Raw genomic sequence first — 16,534 nt, forward strand, 5'->3', positions numbered from 1 at the left:
GGCTGGACTTAATGATTAATTTCTAACAAAAAGTAGTTTAAACAAACACTTATAAGAAGTGGATAACTCTAGTCTTCAACATTCTTGTTTCTTGCTTATTTATTATTTACTCTGAAAGAAGCCAACCTCCATGTATGACATATTCGATTGAGAGAATAGAGACTGGTAATTCCATACAATCCTTTGAGTATGACAGGGTTCAAACCCCAGGTGCCCTAGAGATGATTATGAACCTTGCTAATGCCATTCAACCTAATGAGAAACCCTGAGAAGACACCCAGTTACTACTACAAGACCTCCTGACTCACAATAACTGAAATAGTAAATGGCTGCTGTTTTTATATAATTTGTTTCACAGCAAAAATTACTAAGGCAAACGCTTAAATAAGCCAGGCACATGCACGTCATTAAGAGAGTCAACGGGGAAAAAGAAATAAAACATGAAAAATAAAAGAAGGCTTCTATCAGCCCTAAAGTAATAGCCAGATGTTACATTAGAGTAATAAATAAATTAAATGTGAAATGGAGATTTAATTTCTTTAATTGTTACATCAGGGTTTAGCCCAAGACTCATCAGAACTTCAATTAAGAGTTACTTATGAATTCATAAAGTTAATTTTCAAAATCTGAATGTTACTCTTGGGTAAAAAAAAATTCAAAAGGAGACACTCGGCCTCCTGGGCATCCTGTATTTTACTTATAAATTTAAGCATAAATTATTCTATGGGAGATAACATCATTAACAGCCATACTCTTTTAAGCATAGATATGCAAATATACTTTATCAAATGTACAAGATATAACCACTTGCTTCATTCTGTCTGCAGCAAAGGAAAAAGTATCAACTATATTGTCTAAAGGATAGCCAATCATTCACTACTATAACCAATTTCAACCATATGAATTCAATTAAACTTAAAGAAATTGATAACTGCTTTTAATGTTTAACATAGCTGCTCAGAGTCCATTGAATAATTAAAATGGATATACTCAAATAATGCCATGCAATCATGAATATATAATAATCAAGAAATCCAAATGCATGATGGCGTAATTAGTACATACAAGAGGTACTAGCAATTTCTTGGTAAAATTGCCTCTTATGAGAAAATATGATCCAAGGAATATAATGTTGTTGTTGTTATGTGCCATCAAGTCGCTTGCGACTCATAGAGACCCTATGTACAACAGCCCTAAACTCTGCTCTGTCCTGTGCCAATCGCACTGTCTCTGACACTCTCATCCCAATTACCCCAGTCACTGAATCAATCCACCTCATAGAGGGCCTTCCCCTCCTGCACCATCCCTCCACCCTCCGAAGCATGATGTCCTTCTCCAAGGACCGGTCTCTCCTCACAACATGTCCAAAGTATGTTAGACCGAGCCTCAGAATCCTTGCCTCCAAGGAGCCACCCGGTTTAACCCTTTCCAGGACCAATCTGTTTTCCTAGCAGTCCATGCTATTCTCAATACTCTTCTCCAGCACCACAGCTCAAAGGCATCAATTCTCCTTCTATCCTCTTTGGTTATTATCCAACTCTCTGATGCATAACAAGTGATTGCAAAGACCATGGCCTGTATCAAACGCACCTTAGTTTCCAGAGAGGCACCATTGCTCTTCAGTACTTTGGAGAGGTCCCTAACAGCAGACTTTCCCATGGCAATGCGCTTTTTAATTTCCTGGCTACTGGTGCCAAGACTGTTGACTGTGGAGCGAAGCCGACTAAAGCTGTGTACAATCTCAATCTCTTCACCATCCATCCTGATGTTTCCAATTGGTCCAGTGGTGAGAATCTTTGTTTTTTTGATATTGAGCCTCAATCTATATTGTAGGCTGCAGTCTGTGACCCTCTGCAGCAGGTGCTTCAGGTCCTCTTCAGTTTCAGCAAGCAGGGTTGGGTCATCTGCATAACGCAGACTGTTGATAAATCGTCCACCAATCTTGACCCCACATTTTTCCTCATAGAGCCCAGCCTCCCGGATAATCTGTTCTGCATATAGGTTGAAAAGGTATAGAGATAGGATGCATCCCTGGCGTACACCTTCCCAAGTTTGAAACATGCAGTGTTCCCTTGCTCTGTTCTGACGACTGCCTCCTGGTCCAAGTATACGTTTTGCATTAGCACGATCAAGTGTTCTGGGATTCCCATTCTTTTCAGAGTCAGCCACAGTTTGTTATGATCCACACAGTCAAATGCCTTTGCATAGTCAATGAAACACAGACATTCTTCTGGTATTCTCTGATTTCAGCTAAGATCCATCTAACATCAGCTACAATATCCCTAGTACTACGACCCCTTCTAAACCCAGCCTGGACTTCTGGCAGTTCTCTGCTGATGTGCTGTTCCAGTCGTTTTTGGATAATCTTCAGTAAAATCTTGCTTGCATGTGAAATCAGTGAGATTGTTCTATAGTTTCCACACTCTGTTGGGTCACCTTTCTTTGGGATAGGAACAAATATAGATCTCTTCCAGTCAGTTGGCCAAGTGGTTGTTCTCCAGATTTCTTGGCACAACTTGTTGAGCACATCCACGGCAGCATCTCTTAGCTGAAATATGTCAATTGGTATACCATCTATTCCTGGAGTCTTATTTTTTGCCATTTCCTTCAAAGCAGCCTGAACTACTTCTTTCATCACCATAGGCTCTTGCTCATATGTTGTTTCATGAAATTCTTCTATGTTTGCCAATTCCCTTCGATACAGTGACTCAGTATATTCTTTCCATCTTCTTTTAATACTTCCTGGGTCATTTAACATTCTGCCCAAAGCATCCTTGATTATAGCAACTCTAGGTTTGAATTTGTTCTTCAGTTCCTTGAGCTTAAGAAATGCTGAGCGAGTTCGGCCCTTTTGACTTTCTGACTCCAACTCCTTGCACATTTCATTGTAATATTTTGCTTTGTCATCCCGTGCTGCCTTTTGAAATCTTCTATTCAACTCTTTAGTATCTTGAATTCTTCTTTGTGCTTTGCCTTCCCTGAGCTCCAGTGCAATTTTCAGAGTCTCTTCTGACATCCATTTTGGTCTTCGCTTCCTCTTCTGGTTTTGCAATGACCATTTGAACTCTTTCTGGATGATACCCTTGATATCCTCCCACAACTCATCTGGTCTTCACTCATTAGTGTTCAAGGAAAGCTTACACTACACTGCAATCCCAAAGGGACACATGGGAGAAGAATGGGCAATCTCCTCCTGTGTGATTTACTGCCTTTGAAAACCTGCTGAAGGGTCAGCTATGAGTTGATTAGAAATTAATGGCACAAAACAAGAAGCCAGTCAAGCTGTAACAATAATGCACAACTCAGAAGTTTAACAACAAATGTATAGAAATTCTGGCACCATGTAATACTCTATGGCCATATCAGAGAAGGTATGATCAGAGATCACCAGCCACTATTATCAGAGTGGGGATAAAGTAGGATAAGGAAGAGGCATTATTGGGGAAACAATTCTCCAATGATCTGTGTTTCTACACATCTTATGAGTGTTTTTGTTCTAGATAATTTTTTAAAGGATATTCATATAAGGATCAGCCAAGCAAGACAGAGGGCAGGGTTATTTTCTGAACAGTCAAAAAAACTGACAAAAATTCTCTTAAATAAGTTTGCTAGCACTCCAGTTAAAAGACCAGAGTTTCTTAAGTCCAGAATTACTCAGCTTTATTATAAGTCTAATGTGCATGCAGATCCACCCAGGTCCATAGCATGTAAATCTACCCAAGTTCTACTGGGAGCTGATGCAAATGCGTGTCACTGACATCCTAGTAATAATGTCCCTTACCACTTATATGGGAGTCTCAAGTCTTCTGTTAGTATTTATGAAACCATGGCAAGATAACCCGTTCATGTGTTAAAGCAGGGTAAAAATCTTGAGAGTCTTCTCATTTTTTTAAATTGTATGTCATTATGATCTGACCATTTCCATTTTGGCAGTGGACTCTTTGAAAAGCAGTGATTAATACTGAAGAATCACCAGTGGCTAATGTTGTTATTTGCTATCATGTCAAAACTGACTCACAGGTGACCCTCCAGTGGGTTTTCATAGGAGGGATTGCAACAGCTAAGAGACTGCCCTTCCTTCTCTCTTGAAGCTGCTGGTGGATTTGTGTTGAGAGGGTAACACCTTACCACTAAGAAATCAGAGCTCCCTAATGGTTAATAAGTACCTTAAGTATTTCCGAACACAGATAAATACTTAAGCATATCATTTACTCTCCTGGTATTATCACACCTGGACTGCTCATTTAGGTAATTCATTTATTCATTCATTATGCGGAACTTTCAAATGAACTGAGTCTCACTGTGAGTTTAAATCTAATGTAAAAAGAAGCATGTAGCTACTAAAATGTCACTTCACACATTCTGTTTAAAACAAAATAAAATCTCTAGATGATAGGAAGTTACTATTTTTTCTAGACTATTTTCTATAGTAAAATGTTGGTAAGAGTGAACCTGTAAGATTAAAAATTTTCTTACCAAATATTATAAAATCACCTTCCTTGTACATAGTCTATGAATCAAAATCAGATAAAAAGTTTTCATTGTAAAGAGTGAATTGTCATCGGATCCATTCTATTCTCTATAGCTTTAAGATAAGTTATCATACTCAATACTAATAAAAATGGTTACATCTCATCCTATTTAAAAAGAAAAAAGTTCTAAGCACTAATTTTAAAAGGGAAAAAAATTAAAGTTGTTTTTCATAATGTCCTGAAAATGCAAATGCTTTCTAAATGTTTTTAGCTTGAAATAATTTTTACAAAGTGAGATGAATCAATAATTAAATACTATGTAAAACATATAAAATAATATACCTCTCTCTTATTTCTTCTTGCAACCTTGAGGAATTCCATAAGGATCTGTAGTTGTGCTGCATGTGATTCCTAAAATAGAAAATTATAATTGTTCTTTTATAAATGTAACTAACTTCAAAGTCTTTTTTAAAATCTTAGTAATAACAAGTTTGAATCACCTTTATGTATCTATTTAAGTTTAATTCTTCTAATTAGTTAGTTTTTCTATTTGTGAATTGGCAGTTTTAAAAGAAAGTAATTTTTCCCCAAAACTACACCTATTCCTTACTTAAGGATTACCTAATTATCCAACATTTCACATTCATAACAATAGTGGGGGGAAAAAAACCCTGTCATATAATTTTGAAGATTAGCAATGTACCTCTGGAAATAAGGAATGCTACAATGTGAGGCAGGAGTTATGCCAGCTGTGATGATTAACGGTACACATACATCATCCTGGCTGGACCATGATTCTTAATAAAATGCCAATTCTGTAATGATGTATTCTGATAGTTATATAGTATGAGATAATCATGTTCCATTTTGTGATCAGAATGTTTACCCTCCACTTTCACAACTATAGATTTTCACTTCATGATCCGTTCTCTGTAACTTAACCTTGTCAGTTAGTGGAGCAGGACAATTTTTAAAAAGATGTTCTAAATACATTCCTCATCTATCATGGAGAAAAGTCAATTTATGGAAAGTAGCAAATTTGGTATGACTCCCACCTTCTTTTTACCCACACAAACTAATAAAATATGAAGACAAATCATAGTGGAACCAACTAAAATCACTTTCTACAAAAGAATTTCATTTGCAGGGGCTAGCATAATAAATATGGATAAACTCATCACTTTCAAAAGTAAAATGTACTACACTCACAGTTATTATATATTCACAGATTTGATAATTTTTTCTTAAAGAAAATTTCAGACAAATCAGGTATTTGAAAAACAAAAAACAAAGTAACACTATAACCAATTTGAAAGGAGACAAAAAAGAACACATAACTTAAACTGATAAACAACAATGAAACAGATAAGTGATAATTATTAGCTTTGACATTTTCCCAGTATCAAAACACAGACATCACAATTACATATATCTTTTACTACTGAAATTCACATAAAGACTTAAAAAATTCTAAGTTAATCTAGTATACACACACAGAATGTATATATATATAAAATATTAAAAGCTAGAAAGAATGAGATATTTTATGAATAAAGTGCAGTGAAATAAACACATAAATAAGACAGAACAATAGAAATTTTTTTTATCAGGCTGTGGTACAAAATTATCTGGAAAAATTTGTTTAAAAAGACACTAGGTCCAAATTTTAGAAATTCTGACTGTAGGAAAGGAAAGGTTCCAGGAATCTATATATCTAGCAAAAGCCCTAGATGATAAGGCAGTCAAAAACTGCAAGTAAATAAAAAAAGCTAAGCCACCCTACATCCCACCCAGAGTTCAACTGACTGGTATGCTGGAGAGAATACTGGATTGCAAAGGGTAAGAGGCACAGATCAGTGAAATTTGTTAATCAAGTCAAATAAGTACAAACAAAAACTCTCTGCTGTGAAGCTGATTCTGACTCATAGGAGCCCTACTGACAGGAGAAGGTGAGGTCTGTAAGTACTACCTTGGGATAACTTGCCCCACAGAGTTTCTAGAGCTGTAAATCTTTACAGAAGACTGCCTCCTTTTTCTCACCAGTGGTTGGTGAGTTCTAATCCATGTGGTTAGCAGCCTAGCCCATAACCCACTATGCCTCCAGGATGCCCTCAAGTAAGTCTAAATGAAAAGAAATATGATTTTCAAAATCACAGTGTAATATCCCAATTAACAAATAACTGACTTTATGTTTCACATCTAAATCAAAGACTTCATAAAATACAATACCATGAAGTTTAAAAGATTAATTTCTTTTTCCAGCATCACAAAAAAGTACTTACGAACCTCCGATTCTTTGATAAGCAGATTACACAGTCCCAACAGTAATGACAAAGTATCCCATCTTTCTCATTTTCCTAAGGACTTTTCACCAATCATATCTGTCTACTGCTTACTTAGCTAAAGAGAAACTTCCCTTGTCAAGACTACTATTAAAAAAACATAGTTCATCTGCAAGGCAAGTGTTGCTGTTGTTATTGTTATCAAGTCACATACGACCTATAACAACCCTATGAGCAATAGATCTGAACTCTGTCCTATCTTGTGCCATTCTTAAATTTCCAGGCACACTAGAGACCACTGTAGCAGACACGCTGTCAATCCACTTGGTCAAGGGTCTTCCTCTACTTCACTGACCCTCTCTACCTTTCCAAGCATCAGGTCCCTGTCCAAGAAAAAGCATCTCCTAGCACCATGACCAAAGTATATGAGGCAAAATCTCATCATCCTTGCCTCCAAAGAACATTCCAGCTGTACTCTAAGATATATTTGTTTGTTCTTTTGGCCATCCACGGGATGTTCAGAGCTCTTCTCCAACACCATAGCTCAAAGGAATCAATTCTTCTTCTGTCATCCTTATTCACTGGCCAGCTTTCAGATGCATAGTAAGTGATGAGAAAGACCATGGCTTGGATCAGATGCACCTTAGCCCTCAAACTGATACCATGACACCTCAGAAATTTGGAGACGTCCCTACTTGCAAACTTTCTCAGTGCAATACACCTGATTTTCTGACTGCTGGTACCAAGGGTGTTAACTGTGTATAAGATAAAGCTGTTTACAGTTTCAATCTTTTTTCCATCTATGAAGAAGCTTCCTACCAGTCTAGGGGTAAGAATCTTTATTTTCTTGACATTGAGATCCAATCCATATTGAAGACTGTACTTTTGATATTCTGCAACAAGTGCTTCAAATGCTCCTCATTTTTAGCAAGGTTGTTGCATCTGCATAATGTATTAATAATTATTAATGACACAAGACAAGTATGTCATCTTCAGAATACAAGATCTGAAAATTTCATTTCAGGCTGTAAAATTTTGTTGATCTTCTTAGATGCCTTCAAGTCAACTATGACATAAAACCCCATGAGCAACAGATTGGAGCCCTGCAGTATCCTGCACTATCCACAGCCCTCAAGTCCACTGTTCCTGGCATTGCATCAACTCATCTTACAGAGGCTTTATTGGAAGACAACTATGTGGTCAACTGACAGAAAGAGATCTGTATTTATTCTTATTCCCAAAAAAGATGATCCAACAAAAATGAAAATTATCCAACAATATCACATTCAAGTAAAATCCTTCACAAGAGCTTCCAAAAAAAAAAAAACAAAAACAAAAACCCTGGAACAGTGTACTGACCGAAACCTACCAGAAAGTCAATTTTCATTTACAAGAGCGACAGCACAAGGGCTATCATTGCTGGTGTAAGTTGAATCTTGACTGAAACTGGAGAATACCAGAAAGAAGTCTATTTATGCACGTTATATTGCTGGATAACTTCCTTTCTGCTGGATCATGCGTTTTGTAATAGTTTCTTTTCCTAACCCTTCACCTTTCCCAGTAAATAGAGTATGCAAATATGACAAGAATATAACTGGTTTGTATAAATTAGGTGGCAATAGCCACTGGAGAGTTTCTAGGTCAGAGAAAATTAAAACTTAAAATTAAAAATTAAAACTACTAGGAATTCAGCATATGGCACATTCTAAATACAATTTATATTCAGCAAAAGAATGGCTTTACGAAAGTAGACAAATTATAAAAGTAATTTCATATAAAAATATTAATAAAATCAAAGCAAGAAAGCTGCAAAATGAGAAAACTATAGCTAATGACATAAAATAATGTCTAGCATATAATCTTTTTTTAACAACTTCAGAAATTAACACAAAAAAAGTAGTATCTTTAAGTCATTTAACCTACTACTAAAAACAGAAGCTCAAGAAGTTAATTTCCTAAATATTCCTTAGAATTGTCAATGCTTAAAAAAAAAAAAAATCAATGATAATCTCATTTTTAGGTGAGCGAACTGGAGCCAAAAAAAAGTCACAGAGTAAAAACAGACAACTGTCCCTGCAACATAGCACAGGTAGCCCATCCGGTTCATCCAATTGTCTCTAATTCACAGCACTCTGTCAACTGACACTGCGTCCTATACTTCTTTAAAAAGAATTCTTTTACTAAAACTCATTTCCATCAAGAGGCTGAAAATTACACAGGAGACTATCTTTTTTCTAAGACAGACACTGGATTTGAAGCAACAGAGGTGTCACTTCCTTTGGGTTGGCAATACAACTCCCTACAGATTACACCATTTGTTGCCGAGTACCATCCAGTGGACTACGACTCACAGCAAACCTATGAACAGTAGAGCTGTACACTATTCTATCCTGTGCCATTCTTATCATATCTGATTACTTGAGTTCATGGTTATAATGACCGTGACAATAATTTACCTCCTTGTGGATCTTTCTCTCTTTTACTGACCCTCCAACCCTCCAGGTCAGATGTCATTTTCTAAGTATCAGGTGAACAAAACAACATGCTCAAAATATGTGAGGAGATCATATGGAGCACCTTGGTTGCACTTTCTTCAAAATATATTTGTTCATTTTGGGGGAAATTCATGGGATATTCAGAACTCTTCTCCCACACAACTCTGAGGCATCTATTCTCCTGTCACCCTTATGCAGAAGTAGTAACTGAAAAGACTATGGCTTGAATCAGATGCATCTTAGGCTTTAAAATGTGCTCCTTGCTCCTTAATACCTTAGAGAGATCCTTGACATTAGTCTTATCCATTGCAGTGTATCTTCAGATTTCTTAACTACTTTTGCCAAGGGTACTGATAATGGATCCAGTAAGATGAAATCTTTATCAATTTGAATCTTCTCTCCATCTACCATAATGTTGGCTACAGTGCAGTGGTAAAGATTTTGTTTTCTTGATGTTGATATGTAACCCATATTGAAGGTTATAGTCTTTGATCTCATGCATCATGCATTTCAAGTCCTCTGCTTTTGGCAAATGAGGTCACATCATATGGATAATGCAGGCTGTTGTATGAGTCTTCCTCCAATCCCGGTGTAAGTCACACTCTTCTGCATAAAATCCAGCCTCTCAAATTATTTGCTGTGCATATAGTTTGAACAAGTATGAAGAAAGGGTAGAACCCTGATGCACAACTTTCTTAATTTTAAACCATGCAGTGTTTCCTTGCTGTTCAGAGGATAATTTCTTAGCAGTGTTTCCTTGCTGTTCAGAGGATAATTTCTTAGTGTAAGTATACGTAGTGTATAAGCACAATTGATGAGTGAGATTCCCATTCTTCTCAACATTAGCTGTAATTTGTTGTGATCCACATAGTCTCTGCATAGTCAAGAAAACATAAACATCTTTCTGGAATTCTCTATTTTCAGTCAAGATTCATCTGACACTAACAAAGACAGACCTGGTGCTATGGCATCTTCTAAATCCAGACTGACTTTCTGTTATCTGTTGGTCAATGTACTTTTCCAGCTATTTTTAAAATATATAAATCGAGATTTTACTTGCATGTGATATTAATGATATTGCTGGTAATTTCCAATCCGATCTTTTGGGAATAGGAATAAATATGGATCTCTTCCAGGCAGTTGGCCACATAGCTGTTCTCTAAATTTCCAGTGTTGCATGCACCTGCTTGTTGAAACATGTCAATAGGTATCCCATCAAGTATTCCGGCCTTGATTTTTGCCAATGCAGCTTGAACTTCATTCCTCACAACCATTAAGTTCTCAATCATATGCTACTTCCTGAAATGGCTCCATGTCAGTAATTATTTTTGGTACAGTGACTCCATGTATTCCCTTTAACTTCTTTTGATGTTTCTTAGATCATTCAAGATGTTGTCCATAGTTTCTCTGAGAATTGCAACTCAGTGCCTTCAATCTTAGTTTTCAGCTTGAGAAATGTGGAATAAGTTTCTTCCCTTTTAATTTTCTAACTCCAGCTCTTTGTACATTTTGCTATTCTACTTTGTTTTCTTCCTTCATCACCACCGGCTCTTGCTCATATGTTGTTTCATTAAATTCTTCTGTGTCTGCCAATTCCTTTCGATACAATGACTCAATATATTCTTTCCATCTTCTTTTGATACCTCCTGGATCATTTTATACTCTGCCTAAAGTATCCTTGATTATACCAACTCCAGGTTTGAATTTCTTCTTCAGTTCCTTGAGCTTTAGAAATGCTGAGCTAGTTCGACCCTTTTGGTTTTCCGACTCCAGCTCCTTGCACATTTCATTGAAATATTTTGTCATTCCCGCTGCCTTTTAAAATCTTCTGTTCAGCTCATTAGTATCTTGAATTCTTCCTTGTGCTCTGGCTTCTCTGTGTGCCAGCGCAATATTCAGAGTTTCTTCTGATATCCATTTTGGTCTTTTCTTCCTCTTCTGTCTTTGTAATGACCGCCTGCACTCTTCCTGGATGATACATTTAACATCCTCCCACAACTTATCTTGTCTTCGCTCATTAGTGTTCAAGGCCTCAAGCATGTTCTTGAGATGGTTCTGAAATTCAAGTGGGATAGACTCAAAGTTATATTCCGGTTCCCATGGATTAGGATTAATTTTCGTCAGCTTCAGCTTGAACTTGCCTATGAGTAGTTGGTGGTCTGTTCCACAATCAGCTCCGGGCCTAGTTTTCACAACTGATACTGAGCTTCTCCAGCAGTTCCTTCCACAGATGTAATCGATCTGATTCCTATGCATACCATCAGGTGAGATCCATGTGTATAACCTGTGTTTATATCTCTTAAAAATGTGTTTGTGAAGAATAAGTCATTAATTGTGCAAAATTCAATCATTCTATCTCTCCAGTTCCATTTCTGTCTCTGAGACCATGTTTTCCGACTACTGATTCTTCTTCACTATTCCCAACTTTTGCATTCTAGTCACCCATTATTATCAATGCATCTTGATTGCATGTTCGATCTATCTCCGACTGTAAAAGTTGGTAGAAATCTTCTATTTCCTCTTCTTTGGCTCTGGTTGTTGGTGCATATATCTGAATGATAGTGGTACTCACTAGACTTCCTTGTATGAGTATGGATATTATCCTGTCACTCACAATATTGTACTTCAAGACGGATCTAGAAATGGCTTTTCTAACTATGAAAACAACCCCATTTTTCCCTCACATTTTCATCTCCGGAGTAGTATATCATATGATCATCCGATTCAAAATGCCCCATGCCGGTCTATCTCATCTCACCAATGCCTAGTATGTCAATATTTATGCGTTCCATTTCCTCCTTAACAATATCTAATTTTCTTACATTCATGGTTCTCACATTCCATGTTCAGATCACTAGTGTTTGCCTACAACTGTTCCTCTTCGTTTGTATTTCCACACTCAATTGACTGGAAGAGTTCTATATTTGTTCCCATTCCAAAGAAAGGTGACCCAGCAGAGTGTGGAAACTATAAAACAATATCGTTGATTTCACATGCAAGCAAGATTCTGCTGAAGATTATCTAAAAGCGACTGGAACAGAACATCAGCAGAGAGCTGTCAGAAGTCAGGCTGGGTTTAGAAGGGGTCATGGTACTAATGGTATTGTAGCCAATGTTAGATGGATCTTAGCTGAAAGCAGGGAGTACCAGAGGAATGTCTATCTGTGCTTCATTGATTATGCAAAGGTGTTTGACTGTGTGGACCATAACAAACTGTGACTGACTCTGAGAAGAATGGGAAACCCAGAATACTTGATCATGCTAATGTGAAACTTATACTTAAACCAAGAGGCAGTCATCAGAACAGAGCAAGGAAACACTGCATGGTTCAAAATTGGGAAGGGCGTATGCCAGGGATGTGTCCTGTCTCCATACCTTTTCAACCTGTAGCAGAACAGATTACCTGAGAGGCTGGGCTCTATGAGGAGAAGTCAGGATTGGTGGAAGATCTCTCAACAATCTGTGTTATGCAGATGACACAACCCTGCTTGCTGAAACTGAGGAGGACCTGAAGCGCTTGCTGCTGAGGGTCAAGGACTACAACCTTTAATATGGATTGAGGCTCAATGTCAAGAAGACAAAGATTCTCACCACTGAACCAATTGGCAGCATCAGGATGGATGGTGAAGAGACTGAGATTTTCACAGCTTTGGTCTGCTTGGCTCCACAATCAACACTCTTGGCACCAGCAGCCAGGAAATGAAAAGAATTATTGTGACGGGAAAGTCTGCTGTTAGGGACCTCTCCAAAGTACTGAAGAGCAATGGTGTGTCTCTGGAGACTAAGGTACGTCTGGTACAGGCCATGGTCTTTGCAATCACTTGTTATGTGTCAGAGAGTTGGACAATGAGAGAGTTGGAGGATAGAAGGAGAATTGAAGCCTTTGACCTTTGGTGTTGGAGAAGAGTGCTGAGGGTACCATAGACTGCTAAGAAAACAAACAGATTCATCCTGGAAAGGGTTAAACTGGGCTGCCCCTTGGAGGCAAGGATTCTGAGGCTTTGTCTGACATACTCTGGTCATGTTGTAAGGAGATATAAGTCCTTGGAGAAGGACATCATGCTTGGGAAGATGGTGGGCAGGAGCAGGAGGGGAAGGCCCTCTGGGAGGCGGACTAATTAGGTGACTGGGACAATTGAGATGAGTGTTTCAGAGATAATGAGATTGTCACAGGACAGAGCAGAGATTAGAGCTGTTCTACATAGGGTTGCTATGAGTTGCAAGTGACTGGATGGCACTTAACAACAACTTTGTTTTATCTTCTTGTGCTGAGATTCCTAAAACTTACCTAGTGTGGCTGATAAGGACTAAAATATCTTCTCAATTCCTAATCCTTTGAATATTATCCTTTTGAAAAAAAAAAAAAACAAAAAAAAAACCCAAACCAAAACCAATCATCAAACAAAACCTCTTTGGAAGCTTACAGAACTGTGAAATGTGGGGGAAAAAAAAAAAAAAAAGAACTGTGAAATGTCAGGACATATCTTATTAAGAGTCTTTTCTCATCTATTTTACCTGTACTGGCATTTAAGTAGACCTCTAAAACTAGAAACTCATATTCTTCCCATCCTCAAAAGTATGTTATTTGAGGATTTAATCTTTTTCTTTCCTAAGTCTCCTAAAACTTTTATTATTTGGAATTTGAAGCTCTTATGTCTTTCATTCTATTTTTTTTAATGTTTTCTCTTCTCCATATCCTTAGTTTTCTAACCTTACTGTCGTACTGCTGGGAGATTTTTCTCAACTTTAATTTCCAAACCTCATATTAAATTTTTAAATTATTATTTTAAACAAAACTTTTATTTATTGAATGATCTTCATATAGTAGCTTGTTCTTTTATGGAATAAAAATTCCATGAACTGGTGAACATATATTAATAGTACTTATTTACTCATTCATATCTTCTTTGTGCAGCAACTTTTTGTACCAAGTCATTTTTTTCTATTGTCTTTATACTCTTCCTTTAATTCTGAATGATGATTATCTGATAGTATTTTAACATGAAACACTTAAAATGCTCATTAGATGCTCTAAGTTTATAAAAGATCCTTATATACCATAAGCTTTGATTTAGATTAATGAGCCTTTGCCAATTCGTAAGAAACTCCCAATACGATATTCTTTCTTAGGTTGTAGATTCTCCTAGTCTACTCCTTCCTAAGTTTTGGTTTCTTGGGTTTGTTTAGTTGGTTTGGTTTTTCGTTGGTTTGTTGTTGTTTTTTTTAAAAAAAAAACAGGCCTCAAAACCAAAGTAACAGATACAATATGAGGAAAAGGTTAAAAGCTCTCTCATTCAGTATGTAAACAGGTATCTTTTCCATATGATACCTTCTAAACTCAGATTTGCCTGTTGCACAATAATCTAAAGATCTGTTCTTTTACGCACTGGAAGAGAGAAGAAGCTCTCCATATTCTGCTGGGGCAAGAATGGGCAACTCACTGGTTGCAGGAAAGACCAGGGATCCCCAGTGCTTCACAGATATTCAACCAATTTTCCAGTTGTCAGCTTTCCTATATGAGACCTATATAATAATCAGTCCTCTTATCCTAAGTCTTTGCTCCACATTATAAAGAATACAGTTGTTTCTCAGCTTTCTCCCCAATGATGGCTAAGAATTCAGCTTCCTCGGATTTTTCTATTACTTTTCATTCTTTTCTCTTCTCCTATTTTTCCTATCTTTAATAAAATATTCCTATATGATCATTTTAATAGGCCCTTAAACTAAAATCTGGTAATCATATATACTTAACCAGTAATTTTTAGACAAAAACCTCTCTGAACCATGTTATCATTATGTGACAATATGTATTTAATGATTTAGTTAATCCCTACAACAACTATTGTATATACTATAAAGTAAGCTTCAAGAAAACAGAAACTTTGTCTGTTCTGTTCAAATGCCTAGCACAAACTATTAGCTGAAAGAGTGAATGAATGAATCAATAAATACATAGGAACTCAAAGACACCTACCTTTCCCCACCCAAAAACCTGGTCCATGGGTCCCATTTTAAGAATCTCTGTTCTAAGGATTTTACCTGGTCAGTTAAAGAAAACTATGGTTAAAACCATAGGAGATTTTCCCCTAACCCTACCCCCAAAAGACAAACTATGGAAGATACTCATCTTGAATAACTCATATGCTCTCTTCTCCTACCAGAAGACTATTATTCCCCTTAATTAAATCTAGATCCAAGCTCTATAAAGAGTCTGCCAGCAGAACATTTAAAAATGAACTTGAAAAGAAATGCTTTCTTTACCAAATCTATAAATAAAAATAAAGTACAGAAGACTATATTACCCATGACACGCTAAAATAAAATCTACAAAAAGAGAAAAATTAGAGCTGTTCAACAGACAGTGGCATGTGGTATAAAGGATTTTTTTTTTTACTTGTATTTCCTGAGAAAAGCCATGGCTTCATTTGTTTCCATAAACTTGAGTTATTCAGCTCTTCATTTTTTGAATTTTAGTGTATGGGCAAGCTACTCTCTTTTTTCACAATAAGAACTCTTTTGTTTCAACGAAGTCAGAATAGCTATTTGCTTATGTTATTTATTTAAATGACTATTTTTAAAAGGAGCTCTAGTGTCCTAGTGGCAAGAAGCTGCACTACAATCTCAAAGGCAGAGGGTTCAAGGACACCAGCTGCTCCACAGGAGAAGGGTGGACAATCTCCTCCTGTGTGATTAACTGCCTCTGAAAATCTGCCAGAGGGTCAGCTATCAGATATGGGTAGGTTCCAACTCTACAGTACACAAAAACAACAACTTTAAAAAATCATACTTCTACTATCTAAAATTACAACACTTTTGTAAAACTTTGTTAAAATAAAACAATGTAAATAGAATAACTACCATTTAACTATAAGGAAAAACTCTGAATGTTCCTAGAACAAAAAAAGTAATCAAGCAAATCATAACAAGTAACATATAAAACCTAAAATAGCTCTAACAGACACAGTTCAAAAGTATGCTGACAAACTGAGTGTAATTTGTGTAGGAAGAGGTTGGTGAGGACACTCTTCCTGCTCAAGGAACATGCTGCCTTTTTATTAGCTTGCTACAAAACAATGCTACACACTGTTTCACTTTTTTCTCATAAATGCAAAAATTTTTTTAGGATTTCTCTCAATCAGTGAAAACAGGTAATGGCATAAGTCTACTTAAAAGCATAATTGTGTAAAATGAACTTTTGTAAAGCATGGGATATTTATATGAAATGTTACATTTTTCATATTTACGTACATAAAATAAATGTATTTGTATATTCCACTACATATAT

At 36.6% G+C, this 16,534-nt stretch overlaps 1 protein-coding gene across 1 annotated transcript in view; it reads right to left on the bottom strand.

Moving 5' to 3' along the window:
- The window catches only part of RFWD2 (ring finger and WD repeat domain 2, E3 ubiquitin protein ligase), a 273,178-nt gene that overhangs the window by 189,974 nt on the left and 66,670 nt on the right, over positions 1–16,534 (bottom strand). Inside the window, exon 6 of the mRNA XM_006887764.1 lies at positions 4,815–4,883. Coding sequence (XP_006887826.1) covers positions 4,815–4,883 — 69 coding nt within the window. The remainder of the gene's footprint in view (positions 1–4,814; positions 4,884–16,534) is intronic.

Source organism: Elephantulus edwardii, unplaced genomic scaffold (genome assembly GCF_000299155.1).
Source record: "Elephantulus edwardii isolate Elephantulus edwardi_28Jun2011 unplaced genomic scaffold, EleEdw1.0 scaffold00061, whole genome shotgun sequence".
Taxonomy (NCBI): Eukaryota; Metazoa; Chordata; class Mammalia; order Macroscelidea; family Macroscelididae; genus Elephantulus; species Elephantulus edwardii.